At 43.1% G+C, this 19,666-nt stretch overlaps 1 protein-coding gene across 1 annotated transcript in view; it reads right to left on the minus strand.

Annotated features, from left to right (window-relative positions):
• SPATA6 (spermatogenesis associated 6) overlaps window positions 1-18,590 on the minus strand; it is a 51,552-nt gene extending 32,962 nt beyond the window's left edge. The window contains exons 1-6 of the mRNA XM_075832969.1: window positions 18,305-18,590; window positions 13,030-13,194; window positions 9,443-9,505; window positions 7,210-7,419; window positions 6,062-6,149; window positions 3,550-3,590 (exon numbers count right to left, since the gene is read on the minus strand). Of these exons, the coding sequence (XP_075689084.1) occupies window positions 3,550-3,590; window positions 6,062-6,149; window positions 7,210-7,419; window positions 9,443-9,454 (351 nt within the window). The 5' untranslated portion in view covers window positions 9,455-9,505; window positions 13,030-13,194; window positions 18,305-18,590. The remainder of the gene's footprint in view (window positions 1-3,549; window positions 3,591-6,061; window positions 6,150-7,209; window positions 7,420-9,442; window positions 9,506-13,029; window positions 13,195-18,304) is intronic.
• Window positions 18,591-19,666: the final 1,076 nt, after the last annotated feature.

Here is a 19,666-nt window from a genome sequence, read left to right on the forward strand (position 1 = left end):
CTTCTTTCCACCGACATCTGCCGCCGGGGAAGATTTGGGATGCCGCCATACACATTAGGTCAGCCGGTCCCACCGAAATCAGCTGAGAAACACAGGCGGATTCTTGTCCATCATACAAAACTATCAGTGAGGAGTCTGATTGGCTCCAAATTTATTCTGCAGCAGGACAACGACCCCAAACATATGTCATTAAGAACTAGCGTAAAGAAAAACAGGGAGCCCTGGAAGTGATGATATGGCCCCCACGGTGATGATATGGCCCCCACGGAGCCGTGATCTCAACATCATCGAGTCTGTCTGGGATTACATGAAGAGAGAAGGATTTGAGGATGAAACATCCACAGAAGAACTGGTTAGTTCTCCAAGATGTTTGGAACAATCTGCCTGCCGAGCTCATTTAAAACCTGCTGCAAGTGTAACTAGAAGAATTGATGCAGTTTTGAAGGCAAAGGGTGGTCACACCAAATATTGATTTGACTTTGTTTTTTCTTCTGTTTATTCACTTACTTTTTTTTTTATGAATGAACAAAATACAAATTATTAACACTTCTATTTTTGAAACCATTCTTACTTTGCAGCATGTTTCCACCACCGCCTAAACTTTTGCACATTACTGTATGTTATTGTACTTTCGGCTTAAGATGGAAACTAGTGAGAACCAGAGTTGAAATGATTCATCCATAATGAATCATTTTTTGGCTGCTGAACATATTCAGGCCGCTGCTTAGCAACACCAGGCGCCGCCAGTGGGTGACACATACTGATGTGCGGAGACCTGAATATGTCACTCACATACACCGCCAACGCTTCCTCTCCAGGAAGTGAGGGAACAAAATGGCCACCGCACCCCAGTGCTGGAGGGAGGATAACAAGGAACCTATCCACTAATTATTTTATAATGTGCATTTACAGGGGATGCAGAGAATCCAGCAGGGGGATTCAAGTGTCCCCCCTGCCGAAGAATATGTCCCGTAAAAGTTGTGCCTATATATAAGCCGAGTACCTGTATGTATAGTAATTAATCTGGAATTGAAAAGAAAACACATAACTCAGCAGACAGGAAAAAAAATTCCATCTCGAAGGGAAAAATGTATCCAGGCTACGAGCCGTACAGTCAATATTGTGTAATAAAGTAAATCATCTTGATCACGGGCTGATTGCTTCTTCTTGCTGGATGTACACAGGCTGCTGACAATGATGCAAACTGATGGGCACCGAACGATCACATTTACAATCGTTCGTCCCAATATAGTACAGCATTGGCCCGTGTAAAAGGGCCTGTTTACGAGCGCTGATCGACTTGTTACATCATTCGGCGCTCGTTAAGGGCAGAAATCTGCCCATGTAAACCCACCTTAAGTCCACGCGGGTTGGATTTGCTGCCAATTCGCAAAATTCTACACTGAATCTTGCAGATTTTGATGCGGATTTGCCACTGCGGATTTCATCAGAGGCAAAAAAAAATTAGTAGATTCGCACTTGCGGGAAATCTGCAGCAAAATCTGGAACACTACATTACCTGCGGGTTTAGTGGCAGATTTTTTTCTTCCCCATTGGAGTCAAACTATTTTATAATTAAATCTGCGAGTTCCCATGCCAAAAAAATGATCCATTTGCCTGCTCCAGTAAGCTACTGTGGATTTTACTTGTGCAAATCTGCAGATAAAATCAGCAACTTTTCCGTTTTCTATGGACGTACCCTAATTTTATCTAGTGTAATACTACGCGCAATCTACACCTGAGCAAATGAGTGACCCCCCCCCCCAAAATAAAGCCACAGGGTGCCCCCTCATAAAAAGCCAGAGTGGACAGCCCCAAAAACAGCCAGTCATAGTGCACCCGCCATACACAGACAGCCACAGTGTGTCCCTAAAAAGTGGCCGGAATGCCCCCCATACACATTTCCTTTTGGCTACACTACCCCTCTCCAAATTAGATGTCAGCGGCCCATCTCTTCAGCACAGAAGGAGGAACTTTTTGCAGGAGCGATCTGCAAAAATGTGGTTTCTGCTCTAGGGTTACAGCACATCGGTTTGATATTTATGGCATATCCCATTGATATGCCATAAATGTCTGTGGTAGGAATAACCCTTTAAGCATGGCCAGCCAGAGAAAATAAGGCACCAAGTCTATACATACGGACGAGTATTTGCAGGAAGCCGCTAGTGTCCAGTATCCACAGAACCAAGTTGTTGCTTTTTTTTCTTACTTGCCATATTTATTATGTTAAGTTTGTAGCATTTCAGAGCACAGAAGTATAATACATGTACATCGTAAATCTTGATTTTGACAATCCTTGGAAATTTCGACTAGACCAAAATAAGAGGCCGCCGAAGATCGAAGGTTAGAAAATTCTGTACCATGTACGAGAGTGTCTCTACTAAACCAAGATCACACTGAAGTATGAGATCAGTCAAAAATCAATAACAAGGTACTTTACAAAATAATGGATGAAGTGAGTAGAAAATGGAATGAGCTTTTCGGAGAAATAATGCATGTCGGGCAGATTGGCAACATCCTAGACTCTTTGTGCCAATCGGTGCAGGGACCGAGCAAGTAGGACGTACAGCGAGGAAGTTACAATCTATCCAGAAAGAATCTGAAACTTGTCTAGTTAGTAGCTACATAAAGGAGTATGTGATAATGCACCCGCACTAGGATATAGGGCACATAGCTTAATTAGCAATTCCTCAAAGCAGCAAAATTGCTCATCATAAACATTGGTGGCGTACCTGTTAAGATATGCCACCAATGTCCGATCAGTCACCCCCACCGATTGCTAGAACAAGAAGCGGTACAATCTCCTGTGGGGTACTCCGCTCTTTTCATGTAGCCGATCGTAAAAATGTGTGTGGAGCCAAAAGGCAGAGGAAGTGAGATGGCGCTTTCATAGTCACACTGCCACTTCGTCCTAGCAAATCGGAAGGGGTCACAACGGTCAGACCCCCACGGATTGGACATTTGTCGCACATCCTAACGATATGGCTATGTTTAGATAATCCATTTAACTAGTATCCGATAACCCAGAAAATCTGATAATCCATCACAGAACGACAACATAATGTGGAACTTCAAAAGACCAAAAACTGAGAACTAATTTAAAAGTGTAACTAAACATTTGACATGTCAGAAGGAAAGTTGCTCAGAAACCAGGCAGCACGGCGCTCAGCCGAGCACGTCTGCCGCTTCGTTTTAGGTGGGTGTCTCAGTACTTGGACCCCCACCGAACAAAACTTCTGACTTACCCTTTAAGAATGAAATAACACAATTTTATAGTATTAATTCAAGGGGTATTCCCATCTCAGAAATTAATGGCATATCCAGAGGATTTGCCATAAATGGAGGTAAGACCCCCATCTATCTGCAGAATGGGGGTGCCCAGACCATCTCTCCACTCATTTTATGGAAGTTAGGGAAACATTTGGGCAAGTGCGTTCACTGGATCCAATATACATATCAGGAGCTGATATTACCAAACTCAGAATGAAGTTTTGATATGTGAATGTGATGTACAGAACAAATTTTAATATTTTCCTGCTAAATACTTACACTGCAATACCGGGGTCTGAAGCTGCCGAGCACCGAGGGATCTGCAAAGGAAATTCTTGTTAACATAGTATAATATAGAGCACACAAAGGACTGTACAAAAAAAAATGGTGTCCATTACAAGCAATATAGTCATGTAGACCCACCACCACTTTTACCAACACGATGCCGAAGTCCAGGCTAGAAGGATGTTACATTATGTAAGCAGTCCCTTTAAAATATCCCCTAAAACAGACAACCCAGAAGGCGCTAATTCACTCCACGAACCCTGATATGGGACGCCACAATGTAGCGTGGCTGTATGCTAATGATGCAGCCTTTTTGGCTGATTGGTTAGAGTTACCACCAGGCAGGCATATGGGTTCTGTTTTATGAAAATAAAGCACAAATCTCATGTTAAAGTTTACTACATCTGTATATCCAGCTCCGTAAACCATTTTTGTGCTATTTCTCCAATGCATTATAAATGATAAATAAAGCAACTTGGCTGATAGAGCAGTAGGGTATTTTTAATGGATACTATGTCTACAGCTACTATGCAGATCTATTCATCTCCATGGTAACAGACAACAAAATGAGCCTGTAGTCATACCCTCTTCCATCTGCCCCATACATCTTTCTAAGTTAGAGTCTTTCATTTGAGGTATATGTTAGTGGAATTTCCTAATATATACCTCCGATGGGAGGCTTACAGTGGCATATGTACAAATAGGCTCTAATAGTATCAATTTAAAAAAATTATAGGCGCTAAGTTTTTAACGTACTTTTTTACTGTGTACCTCTGTATAAAATAGGATATTCTACTATACTATTCTATACAAAAAAAACAAACGTTTATACCGGCCTTAGAATTCCCATATGTCGAGTAAGTAGGGGCCTATGGATATATTTAGCGTATGTATCTGGAGATTTCCTGGCACATATGCTGAAAAGACGAACGAGCGTATGAATGCCGGATCAGACTACTCATTGCTTGCTTATTATTACCATGGGGATTTGCATAAAAGCTGTAGACACAAAACAAAAAGGAATTTTAGATACATTGTAGGAATAAAAAAAAATATATATATAATTGATTGCGAAGAAGAACATTAAATGCAATCATTGTATAATGAAAAGTTCTACACCTTTCTTTTTTACTTTGCGTTTCACTTCCTCTGCGTTTCACTTCCTCACCATTCTCAAAATACTGGCTTGCTGTCAGTGAACGGAAATGTTCGTGTTTACAGAGGCTGAAAATCTTCAAAAACCTAAACTGGAAACCCCCTTTAAGGACATAATATCTCTGTTATGATAAGACACTATAAAGGTACCACACGATTCAAGCGCTGTTCAGTACAACGATCCTTCCATGTAACTCACAGGTGAAATGTCTGTATTGTAGACTCTTTCCACTCCTCTCAAACTCCCCCCCCCCCCCTAGATTATATGGTATATAAACATGATGTAAATAATGAAGGATATTTATCAAAACTGGTGCAAAGGAAATAAAAAAAATAACATTGTTGCTATGGGAAACTGCTCCACTTTTTTCCTTTGCACCAGTTTTAATAAATCTCCCCCAACGTGCTCCAGCTCTGCTGCATATGTTATATTCCTAGCACTATAGTGTTCAGTACTAACAAGCCTATTGCAAATGTAGGTCTTAAAACTAAAGAGAATCTAAACCCGGCTGCTTGTTTTGGGCTTTACTGCTCAGTGCTGTATGTGATCCTGACGTTATATATTCCCAACACCCACTTTCCTCATTTACCAGCTCCCACTCACAGACCCGGCTTTGTCAGAATGAAATGACAGATTTATGTGGAGCTGAATCAAAGCCGTTCCCTTGGGACCCACCTGTATGATACATCGATATTTTATTTTTTTATTATGACAGGCGTGCGCGCCCTGACAACACACAGTGAGTGGGCTGCCAGGCTGACCGGGGACACGCTGATCTGTCTCACAGTAATAACAAGTTTCATTTATTGCAAGTTATTATCTGCAGACTTCTAAATAATGTCACATGACCGTGCACTGACGGGTCCGGTATTCATATATGGCATCATTTATATGCCCTCTAATTTTCTGCAGCCAATCGGCAGAAAGCGGCAGGGAAATCCGCACCAAAAATTGTAAAAAAACTGGCACGGATTTCCATTTTGCAGAAAAAAAAAAAAAAAAAAAAAAGGAAACACAATTCAGTTTACTCACCTAACCAGGGTCACTGCTGGACTCTGTTCACACAGCTCCAGCGATGATAAAGCGACACGTAATCGCTGCAGCCCGGGACTGGCTGCAGCGGTCACAGTGACAAGTCATCGCTGGAGGGCGGTAAACAGAGACCAGCGGGTCCACGACAAAAAAAGAAAGAAAATCCGCCCATTTAGGAAAGGTTTTTCTTCTTCCCAATTCTGTTTTTTAATAAGAAATACAAAAGTACAGAGCGCAAATACAGCAATGTGAATGAGCCCTAGTGCGGATATTCCGGTTACACATTATTTTCTGAGGGCACGGAGTAGTGTTACTCACCAGTGTGTAGCCTCGAAGATTCTTCTGATCTCAAACTTCTATCAGAACACGACAGCAGTGAAGTGTCAGAGGACGAGCTTGTTTCTGCCTAAAAAAAATAAAAAGGTGTCTTTACAAATAAAGGTAATAGCCATAATAACAGATATGGCGCGATACCCAGCGGGCTGCTCTTAAAGAGGACCGGTCACCTCCAAAGAAGCAATGAAGTAATAGAAGACCAAAATATAAAACCTCTCAAATATATTCTATAAGGAATTTTTTTTTTTAATCACTAAATTAGTCCTCTCTAATTTAGTGATAAAAGCTCTGGCCCTTTAAGAGCGAAGGCAACTTCAGCTGAAGCGGTCAGTTCGCTTTCCAGCTTGTGAGCTGTAGAGTTAACTGTGGGGGGGGACGGAGTGAAGATCTCTGCTGCGATCTTACTTCACGTGGGATATAGTTATATTAGCAGCAACGTAAGATAGGCCGTATACACCGGAATCTAATTCACACGAGCGTGTCTGATTTGCGTACGCAAAAAAAATGGGCCGTGGTTCACGCATATGACTGCCTGAAAGAGGTCAGTGTGGTTTCCGTGCGGCATCCGTTTTTCTCATCCATGTTTCTCCTGGTTCTACTTTTTGGTTTTCTACATTTCTTTAGCAACTGATGCGTGAAACACGAACAGCGCAAAGATGTCGTCAGTGTGCGGTATGTTGTTTTCTCGCGCCCATTGACTTCAATGGGTGACGAGGTCCGCAAAAACAGACCAGAATAGGACAGGTGGTGAGTTTCACGCAACGGACATACGCTCCGCGGCAAAACACAGATGTGTGAATAGACCCATTGAATTGCATTGGTCAGTGTGTTGTCCGTTATTTCAACAGAGAGCACACGGACGTGAAACGCGTAAGTCTGATTGAGGCCACATGTAGGAGGAGGCAGGAGGCAGCAGCAGAGGAAAATCTTGTCACAGCTTTCTCCTCAGTGGCTGCGGACTGTGTGTATGTAGTGAGAGACTCGGATTAACCCTTCACAAGCAGCTATATCCTCCTCCTTTAGCAGATTAACCCTTTACAAGCAGCTATATCGTTCTCCTTTAGATCTGGGCTAATAAAGTAAAAGCAGCGTAAACTAGAAACCAACAACAATTTCCTACCCCGACTTACGTGTCTGACTACAAATGGCGGCTTGCTGTAAGTTTCCTTCTTGAATTCGTAGGGTCCCAGGTTTAAATGGGCCAGCCTTTGCTTTGAGTCCTCGGAGAGCTCACACATGCGTCGGTTGGTATATGGGGATGGTGAGCGAGATTTGGAGGCGATGGTTGGCTGCTCGTATCTCCTGGAGGTTCTGCATGAGCCATTCTTAGGTGTGGAAAGCTGTGGAATACAGAACTGCATGTCAGGGGTAGATGAATACACAGACTAATCTAAGGCCTTGTTCACACTGTGCAGATTAGCCGCAGAATTTGCATGCATTTCAAAAAACTGAATTAGATGCAGGAGAGGAGACATTGTAAAGCCTTTGTTTATATATTTCTTCTATTTTATATAAAATGAATGCAAAATTCCGTAGAGGATATTCAGTTTGAAAAACTGTAACACAACGCGCTGCGATTTTTCAGACGGAATGTACTGAAGGTTCCGGGTCGGAAACACTGCGTGATGATTACACAGCGTATCTGTCCTGTGGGAACACGGCCTAAGGGTATAGTCACTTGCTGCAGAAATTTCTGCGACTGGAACATTCATAAGAAAGTCAACGCACAAGTTGCAGAAACAACAACATTCAGATCATTAGAATTGATATTCAGTCACAGAAATTTCTGCAATAAATCTGCCACATATTAATAAAAGATGACCAGGATGTACATAGGAAACATCCTATACACAGCAAGCAGAGATTTTGAAAAATCTCAGTAGTTTAAACACAAACTAGATTAGACAGTTGCAGAACTTTACATTATAGGATGAATAAGCTTTATTTACATAAAACTGGAAAAAGCTGGATTCGCAAGCACGCACGCACGCTGTTTTCCTGTGTTTCTCATTGCGTTTTTTAGTTTCAAGTACACTACATACAAACGGTGTTTTGGTTTGTGGCGTTTTTGAGGCTATTTTGTGGTCAGTGCTGTTTTTTTCCCCAAACTCAGCGTGCTCTGTATATGGCGTTTTTTCAAGTGTTTTTTTTTTTTTTGCTTTTTCTGTTGGACTAAAAAATGTATGTTAAATTTCATTAACGCTGGCGGTTTTAAAGCAGTTTAAATTGCCAGAAAAATAGTTTGTGTGAAGGAGGCCTTATGCCCTGTTCACACGGAGTCTTTTAAAAGCAGAAAAATCTGCCTCAATTTCTTCAGGAATTTTGAGGCCGATTTTGACCTGCCTGCACTCTCTTTGCCGTGTTTTTCGGCTGTGGCCATGGAGCGTGGTAGGAGAAAAAAACGCTGCAAAAAACGGCAACTGTGTTTTAGTTTGTGGTGTTTGATTCTTGCGGTCAGTGGCGTTTTATTTTCAAACGCAGCATGCTTTGGATATTGTGTTTTTTTGAGGAGTTTTTCCCATAGGCTTCAAAAACGTCAGAAAAAAAAAAAAGCATGTAGAAAGTGACACTAAATAAAAAAAAACGCCACTAAAAAAACGCATGTTTAATTTGAAAACTGATGGCGTTATTAGAAGCGTTTTTTTTATTCGGTTTAAATTGCCAGAAAAATTGTGTGTGTGCAGGAGGCCTAAGGGTATGTCCACACTGAGTGTTTTTAGCCGTTTTTCGGGCCGCAAACGTCCCGAAAAACGGCTGAAAAAAATCAGAAGCAGAACGCCTCCAAACATCTGCCCATTGATTTCAATGGGAAAAACGGTGTTCTGTTCCGACTGGGCGTTTTTTGTCACTCCATCCATTTTTTGAGCCGTTTTTCATAGACTCTATGAAACATGCCGCAAAAGACGCGACTGATTAAAAAACGTCAGAAAATCAGGAGCTGTTTTCCCTTGAAGACAGCTCCATATTTTGAGACGTTTTTTATTTTGTGTGTGCACATACCCTAAAGAGCATGGAAAGACGGATGCGACAGCAAGGAAGGCATTCACCTGTATCAAAAGTCACACAAGAAATAAAATGCAATGAGGAACTTTGCAGTGTGTACAGATGACCGATCCAATTACATCAAACGTCGCCACCGTTTCAATGTCTCTGCGATAAACTCGCTTACTGTTAATTAAAGTCTAATTGAGCGGTCTGCCTTCTTTAGTACACAGAGACCTGTTGGCAAAAATACAAAAAAGAAAAAAAAAATCCCGTCCGTTTCCTACGTAATAGAAAAGAGTGGTTGATTTGGCTCCTTTTACATAATACCTTCTGTCATTAGACAAACAAGAAGTAGCAGCGGAACGAGCCCTCGCTAACCTGTTTCTGCATTCTCCGCCCGTCGCTGGGTCACTGTTCAAACATACGTTATCCGACAAATCCCTAGAGGGGGCACAAAAAACAATAATTAAACATCAAGGTCTAGGAGAAAAGGCGATTACAGGTAAATGTCACGCCGTGTAACAAACTGGGGTTTAATTGTAAAGCATTCCCTTTGTAAAGCTCCAGACTTTAATAAAGATAATTAAAAAAGACTCGGGACTGGTAGGAAATGTCAAGCAGATAACGTTTGCATTTCTGACGATTCAATTACAAATGATTACATTGCTTTGTACAACAATTAAGATCTGATTTTTTTATTTTTTTTTCCTTGATTGTTTTGTCAGGTTTGACGATTCTAATTGGCACGGTAAAAAGTAATATTTAGAAAAAATTAAAAAATTTAAAAAAAAAAGAAAAAAAAGGATCAAATGTTGCAATTTTTTTTTTCATTTCAGACTAAAAAAAAAAAAAAAAGGATATAATTGTGTCATTTATGATTCTGCAATGGAAACAAACAATAAAAGCAGTAAAAGGTCTGCATGTAAAAAGGTTTTGTTTGGTTGTGTTCTCCTTGATGGATAAATCAAAGCCTGAGAGATACTTTGTGTGTTTGTTATTATTTATTAAACTTGACACAAAATGTTTCATTATTGTGAAAATATTAAAATGTGATGAGATCAATAGCAATCACTTAAAGGGGTATTCCACCATTGATGGGGTCCATGAGCTGGGACACCAACAAATTCCACATTAGATGGTGTGTCGGCAGAGTCGTGGAAGGAGGAGTCTACTAAAAGCCAAAGCAGCATAAGCACCTCCCCTTTTTCTAAACCTATGGGGGAGGGGATAAAATGGCTGCATCCAGGAATAACATGTAAAGAATTTCACGGCACATTTTGCTAGTACATTTTTTTCTTTATTTTTTTTTTACCTTGAGGGTATGTTCACAGGGCTTACTTTCGGCCGTTTTTCGGGAAACAAAAAACAGCCCAAAAAAAATGGAACCAGAAGGCCTCCAAACATCTGTCCATTGATTTCAATGGGAAAAACAGCGTTCTGCTCAGACAGGCCATTTTGAAAAACGGCCGCATAAAAAAAAAAAAAAAAAAAAACACCCGCAAAAAGAAGTTTCATGTCACTTCTTGACCCATTTTTGGAGCCATTTTTCATTGACTATAGAAAAACAGCTCCAAAAACGGCCGTAAAAAACGCCACGAAAAAAACTAGTTGCTAAAAAAAAAAGTCTGAAAATCAGGAGCTGTTTTCCCTTGATGTTTTTTGCTAAGCGTGTGAACATGGGCCTCAATGGAAACATAAAAGGTTGAGTCACTTTGTAAATATGTTACTTTTCTTTCACGGAGTCAAAGCCAGTATTATACTCCAGAGCAGCATTCATAATTCTGCAGGCTTCAGAGTAGAAATCTCTCAGCATCCCTTTCTTGTTCAGTGTCTTCCCAGCATAGAAGTCGTCCACTCTGTATAGTATCACCTTTATACAGGCACAGTACCGTAATTAGATGTAGAAGAAACTTAGGCCTTGTTCACACAGTGCCGATTTGCTGCAGATTTTTTAAGTTAAAACCAGAATTGGATCCAGGAGAGCAGACCTATAGGGCCTCTCTTTATATATTTCTTCTATTTGGGTTACGTTCCTGGCTTAAAAATACGTATGCAAATCTGCACTGTGTGAACAAGGCCTAACAATCCCACTACACGATAGGAGCTCAGATGAGCTAAGGTGGAAGGGAGGGTTCTGTCGACAAAGTTGCAAACTTTTCCCAATAGCAACCAGCAAAATCGAGAGTGCATGGATTAGAATACAGGCAGCAACGCGGGTTCACGTAACGCCATAGGCCTCATTTATCCAAAATGTCCGTTAATCCAGTACCTGAAAATCCTGAGAGATTGATAATCCGGCACTTGTTACAATGTATCTCCAGCTATAGATTTCATTTAATATATGTCTACAGGTTTGTAATATATTTTATTAATGGTCAGAGCTTTGATGCCTACGTGAATCCAGTGCCCTATTACCCGTCACATAAGGGAAATGAATAAAAATCAGTCACTATACCGGCCGCCGAAAGTATAAATTCTCCAGGCACTGACTTCCTGTTGCGCTTGTGTTAATACATAGCAGCCAATCTGAGGAAGCAGAGATGCAGTGTAAAGCATGGCGGATGGGAAGAGCAGCTGCCTGAGCCACTGATGACCCAAAGGTAGGTTTTAGACCTTCTCAGATACGAATACACAATGCAGATAAACTGCATCCATGGATCATAATTGTGCACCAATGGAGCTAAAAAGCAGACGATGCTGCAAAAAACAGAAATATCAGGTAACCCAAAGGTAATGACAGAAATATTTTTCAGGCTACAACTGCACCGTATCTTATCTATTTGGCTCTTCCCGTGGCTCGTGCTATATATGCCGGTTTCCAACAAATCTGCTGAATTGCTGTTGGGCAACAATTCAGTTTGTGATGACAAATTGCAGCGTTTGTGCCGATCTGCTTTATCATTCAAATATTAAAGACAAATAAAGTGATATTAATATACGGGAGGGAAGCGTTCCATCAAACCGCTGTCTGCCATGTCAGAGCATTCACAGGAAAACTTTCCGTATAATCCAGTAATAGGCAGGCGAGTCATAAATCTTGCATTTACTGATAATGACATATATATAACAGCACTTAGGTGAAGTGCCATTTTATTCAGTCGAAATTGTATTTATGAGTACTTGGAGCCATGGGATGCATTCCAAAAATCTTTTCAAGGACTTTCCGCTTAGGACAAATCATGTCTGGAGCTGGTCGTACAATGGCGAGTAATTCGCTTTCAAGACGCCCGGTTTGAAGAGCGTAATCTACAGCACCGACCTCTTCCTTGCCAGTTTACAACAGGTGCCATATTTTATTTGAACCTACAATCTGCCCCCTATAGAAAAAGGGATGGTCTGCTTTTTACGATCTCTTCTTGTAAGGCGGGATTCACACGAGCGTGTTCGGTCCGGGAAATGCATCCGACATACGGACCGTATATCACGGACCGAACACGCTCGTGTGAATCCGGCCTTCGAAAGGACCTAAAAACTCAGCTTAAAAGGGCTGTCTGGGCATGGGGCGGTTTTTCATACTGATGACCTATCCACAGGATTTATCATCAGTATATAATCATGGGGGTCCGACACCCAGACCCGAATGTTTTGAAGTGGTCGGTGCCGGAAGCAAATGGTTCCGTACACTGTATAGCGGCCGTGCTGGGTTACTTCACTTGAATAGGAGAAGAGCTGCATTGTTGCAACACGGCCGCTATACAGTGTACGGATTCATCTGCTTCCGTATCAGATAACTGCAAAACTTCCGGCGCCGGAGGCAGCTGGAGTAGCTGATCAGTGTGGGGTCCGGGTGTCGGACCCCTCACCGATCATATACTGGAACAGCCTGACAAAATGACTCCAGAGGAACAGTGAAGACTTATCCAGGAGGTCATCAATCCTCCCAGGAGTAGATCCAAATATCTGCAGGAGTCTCCGGTCTTAGCTAAGGAACGTGCAGACTTATAGCAAAGACGAAACGCACTTACTGGAGTGAAGGAGAATGATTTGTGAAGGAGACGTGGATCAGGGTTCTTCTAGCAGCTCCATCTCACATGTTGTGTTAGCACAGGGTCATCCTGCCGCTGATCACAGACACACACCACGGACTCTGTTGTTGAAGCCGTTTCCATGGAGGGGACTACTGTACTATACTGCAAATAAAACCAAGAGGAGACAACTGTGTAAACTCGGATATTACTCCACTCCATGGGTCTGAGCGTCCTACATGTGTTACACTGAGCCCACCACAAGTACGGAGCTGACAAAGGGGGTTTCCTATTTATGGCATATCCACAGGATATTCTCCAACTCCTTAAAGGGTAACTAAACTTTCAAATAACTGACATGTGTGACATGTCAGAAGTTTTGATCAGTGGGGGTCCGAGCACTAAGACCCCCACCAATCGCTAAAACGAAGCGGCAGAAGCACTCTAGTGAGCCCCGAGCCGCTTTGTTTTTGATTTTTGGAAAGCCGAGCAATTGGTGTACGGGCTCAATAGAAAGTCTATGAGCCCATACACCAATTACTCGGCTTTCCAAGAGAAGCCGATCAGAAACGAAGCGGCTCAGTGCTCACCCGATCGGTGGTGGTCTCAGTGCTCGGGCACCCACACCGATCAAAACTTCTGACATGTCACTATGTCATGTCAGAAGATTTTTGTAAGTTGAGTTACCCTTTAATAAGTAAGGGTCCCGGAGGTAAGCCCCACATCTACTGCATATTTTTTTTTACTCTAGACTCACCAAAAAAGGGAGACCTCCCAGACAAGTAGATAAGTCTCCTGAGAACCGCACCCTGACCAAATACTTACCTATTAGGGTATGTTCACAATTTACGGACGTAATTCAGGCGTTTTACGCCTCGAATTACGCCCGAAAAAAACGTCTCCAACCCGTCTGCAAGCGTCTGCCCATTGAATTCAATTAGTCTTACGGTGTTCTGTGCAGACAGGCTTTTTTTTTTTTCTTAAAAAGATGCCCGCCTCAAAGCAGTGCATGTCACTTCTTGGGACGTAATTGGAGCCGTTTTTCATTGATTCCAATGAAAACCAGCTCCAATTACGTCAGTAAAAGACGCCGCGAAAAACGCCTGCACTTGTCAAAACGTCTGAAATTCAGGAGCTGTTTTCGCCTGAAAACAGCTCCGTAATTTCAGACGTATTTGGCGTAGTCGTGTGCACATACCCTTATTCCTGCAGTACTCTCCACTGCCGGCGTCAGGACATGGCCTGCGAAGTGACGGTATGTTCACACAATGTCTGATACGCTGAGAAAAAGAACACAAAAGTATGCCGACCTAGAAGCCGCAGGGAATTCTGGCTAAAAGACTGCACCAAATTTCTGGAATCTACGCTGCAGAAAAAAAAAACGTACTTACGCCACTGGCGTTGCCATAGCAATGGGTCCCTGCTCCCCATATCGGGTCTCTTTGCAGCCCGACCTCCTGTGATGACGCTGCATCCAATCTGACCACTACATCCCGTGATTAGCTGCAGAAGTCACATGGGATAAAACGTCAAAGGAGGCCAGCAGAACGGAGCGTAGCCAAAGGAACAAGGAGCCATTGCTATGGCAATGCCAGGGAGGTACATACTGACTTTTTTATTACAGGGAGTCTGTCACCAGAAATGTACCTATCAAACTAGTAACAGAGTAATATTGTGTAGACTCACCTGGGCGCAAATTAGCATTTTGGAGCAACGAGGGCGTCACCGTTGCTCCAAAATTCTTTGTCTTCTTTCCCCAGTCCATTCCTCCCGCACTCCTTTCATAGATTGACAGGGACCAGGCAGTGTAATAGGCGAGTTCACGCTTGACCCCGTAGTCTCCTGAACGTGTGCGCGGCTCTGCTTCATAATCGGCGCATGCGCAGTACACCCTTGACGTTTCACCGGTCTAATCGGCTGTACTGAGCGTGTGCAGATTACATCAGACTACACCCGGAAGAGACGGACCGCAGCATCAGAGAGAAGATGAGGGTGTAGTCTAACGTCATCGGCGCAGTACTGCCGATTAGACCGGGGAAACGTCACGGGTGTACTGCGCATGTGCAGATTATGAAGCAGAACCGCGCGTGCGTTCAGGAGACTACGGGGTCAGGTGTGAACTTGCCTATTACACTGCCTGGCCCCTGTCAATCAATGAAAGAAGGGAGGGAGGAACGGACTGGGGAAAGAAGACAACTTTTTGGAGAAACGGTGACGCCCTCGTTGCTGCAAAATGCTAATTCGCACAATTTTTTCTGCGGATGTGAAAAAGGGAAAGAACGTTACATTCACATGAGCCCGCGCTATATAACCCTGTAGCTAGTTTGATAGGCACATTTCTGTGACAGACTCCCTTTAAATTTAAACAGGGTAAAGGTTTTCATAATTTTTTTTCAGATTTTCTATTTTTACGGCAAACTTTCAGCTTTTTCTCTGCAAACATCGCAACATTTTATAGTTTTTTTTTTGTCTGGATTTTTACCTCCCCAATAAACTCACTGGGGAAAATCTGCAGCAAAAGTGCAAAGAACCCGCAGCATAAATTGACATCGGATTAAAAATCTGCACCGCAGGTCAATTGATGAACATCTCTCTTGATTTTTGCCGCAACGTGTGGATGAGATTTGGTTACTTTGCTGCTACTGTATTACACTGCAGATTTTCCACATTTAAATCAGTTGCGATAAATACAAAGCTAATCCGCCCTGTGTGAACATATCCAGAAGAAGACTGCAAGCTGCAGGGAAGAGAAGAAGAGGTGAATATCTGCAGAGTCTCGTCTGGCGTCTGTATTAGTTTAAGGGGTCTGTATTCATTTTGGGGTGTGATGAAGGGGGTCATATGCACTACTTGTGCTTTAACTACAGACCCATTCATTTCTATGGGCTACGGACACCTTTCCGTATTATAGAGCATGTCCTTTTTTTGTCCGTAATTACGGCACGGACTACCCATAGAAGTCTATGGGCGCTTCCGTAATTACGGATGGCTACGGATGTGCATCTGTAGCAGTCCATAATTACGGAAGTGTTGCTATTTGACGCCAGGGGATTACCCAAGATTCCTCCCTGTTTTTTTGTGGATCCGTAAATAAAGATGCATTACAGACCGTATTTACGGACACCCTTCCGTATATGCTGATGATTTACGGATGACTATAAGGGTATGTTCCCACGCTTAACAAAATACGGTTGAAATTACAGAGCGGTTTTCTGTTTTTTGTTAAGCGTGTGAACATACCCTAAGTATCGCACATATCGGGGGAGATATGTCAAAACTGATGCAAAAGAAAAGTGGGGTTGCTACTTTCATTTTCGAAAAGGTCTCTGAAAAACGAGAGGTGGAATCTGATTAGTTGTCGTGGGCAACTGCTCCACTTTTCCTTTGCACCAGTTTGGATATATTGCCTTCATTATGATGTTTGTTAATATGAGCCAGAGTGTCAGGGCATGTTCACACGCACGGACCAAAAACTTCTGAAAATACGGAGCTGTTTTTGTAGCAACTCATGGCGTATTTTACGCCCGGTATTGGAGCTGTTTTTTCAATGGAGTCAATGAAAAACGGCCCCAAAAACGTCCCAAGAAGTGACATGAACTTCTTTTTCGCGGGCATCTTTTTACGCGCCGTATTTTGACAGCGACGCATAAAATTACACCTCGTGGGAACAGAACACCGTAAAACCCAATGCAAGCCATGGGCAGATGTTTGTAGGCGTATTAGGGGCGTTTTTTCAGGCGTAATTCGAGGCGTAAAACGCCAGAATAACGTCTGAAAACACTGCGTGTGAACATACCCCAAGGGCTTATTCACACGAACGTGTATTACGTCCATGCTATGCGCGTGAAAATCACGCGCGTCGCACGGACCTATGTAAGTGAATGGGGCCGTTCAGACAGTCCGTGATTTTCACGCAGCGTATGTGCGCTGCGTAAAACTAACGACATGTCCTATACTTGGCCGTTTTTCGCGCATCACGCACCCATTGAAGTCAATGGGTGCGTGATAATCCCTTCGGCACATGGAAGCACTTCCGGGTGACGCGCGTGATTCGCGCTACAGTAGTAAAAATAAATGAATGAAACAAGAAAAGCACCATGCAGCCACGCACCATATACAGATGCCACATTGAACTTTTGCACGGGCAAAACTGACACGTTCGTGTGAATAAGGCCTTAAGGTACTTTTACACCGGCCAATTTTGGCCAGTGTAACGAGCGCCGATCAATCAGACAGCTCAATGATCGGCGCTCGTTTGCTCCTTTCACAAGGAGCTATGTATGGGGACGACCGCTCGTTACTCCGATCTCTTGTCCCCATACATTTCTGTCATGTCGGCAGCGCGTCTCCATTTACACAGAGAGATGCGCTGCCGACAACGATAATATTTTGAGCATTTAAAACGGTACGATACGTTTGCTCGTTCATCGGCTGATCGCTGCCCAGAGCAATTATCGGGAACAAGCGTTCTTTGAACGCTTGTTTGCCCGATAACTGGCCCGTATAAAAGAGCCTTTACACATAGATATTGTGAGACATTAATAAAGACTGGCACACTGTATAAACGGGCGTAAATAGGAAGTGGGCAACCACAGCATGTGCCCAGTGGGCTGATTACCAGGGTGGGGCCCCAACAAATCACTTTGCCTCAGCCAGGGCATTTAGATACAGGGTCAGGGCAGCAAACTGAACCTTCCCCTGGGCGAAAGATAGCCTAGCTACAGCGGAGTCTGCCAGTCTCACATCAGCAGGCAGCACTCTAATGGGAAGTTCACACGTAGCGTATTTGTCGCAGGTTTGACGCATATCTCGACCTTTTGCATTGGAAATAGGTCAAATCTGCGATGAAAATCTGTAACGTGTGAACTCAGCCTAAGGGGAAGATTCATAAAAACCTTTCAGAAAAAAATTATTTGTTGCCCGTAGCAACCAATCACAGCACAGCTTTCATTTTTCCAGAGAACTATAAGAAACAAAAGCTGCGCTGTGATAGGTTGCTATGGGCAACAAAGACTGTTTATCTCTGTTAAGACAGTATTTATGCAACAAAACGCACAGGGACTTCATAAATATGGCGATGCAAACACAGTATTTTTCAATGCATTTATGTAAATATTATTGTAATGAATATTTAGAACAACAGTGTGTTGAAGGACTACAAGTCCCAGCACGCCATGACGGCCGTTGAATGACACATTATGCAATCGAAATAAACACAGTCACAGCCATTCATGACATAAGATAAACGATCACAGGACTAGAAGGAGCTGCTCACCCGTGGTGTCCGCCGCAACGGTCCGGTCACTCCACCCCTTCAGGCCCAAATCCCCGTCCTACGTTTGTGGGCGGTACCCGGCAAGTGGGCTCGTCCCTCGGATGTTACATCACTCGCGTCCCAGGCTTCACACTGTGACAGGCCTCCCGTCCTACTGACAAATGGCCAGAGAGGAAAGGTGCGGCTGCCTATAAAGTTCCTCGGGAAGACGTTACTGAATCCCGCGACGAGGAAGCAGCAGCGGCGGCCGCCATCATCATCATCATCATCATTCATCATAGAGGAAGTGATGTGAATGCCACAGAGAAATATACAGCAAGTGGGCATTATTTTTGCTCAAATAAAACACGCCACTTCATTATTTTCCTATTGTTTTCAGCTGTTATAAGTTGGTTCTGTTTTTAGGAAAGTTGGGTGAAGACCAATATGGCCGTCATCTTACCCCCTATAAGGTCTTGTTCACACAGCTTTTGCAAATTTGCTGCAGATTTTCATGTATTTTTTCTAAAGCCAAAACCAGGAAAGGAACCTAAACAGAAGAAATATATAAAGGAAGGCCTAATAGGTCTGATCTGCTGGATCAAATTCTGGTTTTGGCATTAAAAGGCCTTAGGAAATTGTAACCCAGCTTTCCCAAAGTCCTGAACAGTACATCTGCCTAATTATGGGCCCCTTGCTGGCAAATCATAGAGAATCCCCCTTATGTCTTACAACATTTCACCAGTGGGGCCCCATGCACACGGCAGTGCCCATAATCATAGGCCGCGGGCACGGCCGGCTGCGGACAGCCACCTACGTTTACAGCCCGCACTGCCTTACAAAGTATGGGAGCACAATCCGTTAAAAGCAAAAGATAGGACATGTCCTATCTTCTGCGGTACACTTCTACGGGAAGGTGTCCGCGGACAATAGAAGTGAATGGGCTGACTTCACACTCCCCCCCCCCCCCCCCGGGAATTCATCAAATGTACCCATAGGACCGCGTCCACACGACGGAATCCAAAAGAGTCTCCTCCAGTAGACCTTTTCTCAGAATAGTGCTTTCCCAAACAGACATCCCGCAAAAAAACTAATGTTTACTTGGTATACGTTTTTTAACATGGGCGCTATAGTGCCGCTGTATTTATATACAATGATGTCCTTTGGAGGTTTACACCAGGAAATGCTCCCAACCTTTACATCCAATGTATATTGAGACATATAAAATTAATTTGCTCAGTCCCTTACAGCCCATCTAATGGACAGTAGGATTCTGATAGATCCTTTTTAGGATACCGGCTAAGCCCCTGCGCAACTTCACAGGTTACACATACAGTATGTCCTCCCCTGTCTGACAGTATGTTCACAGGTTACACATACCGT

This window comes from Rhinoderma darwinii, chromosome 7 (assembly GCF_050947455.1).
Source record: "Rhinoderma darwinii isolate aRhiDar2 chromosome 7, aRhiDar2.hap1, whole genome shotgun sequence".
Classification (NCBI taxonomy): domain Eukaryota; kingdom Metazoa; phylum Chordata; class Amphibia; order Anura; family Rhinodermatidae; genus Rhinoderma; species Rhinoderma darwinii.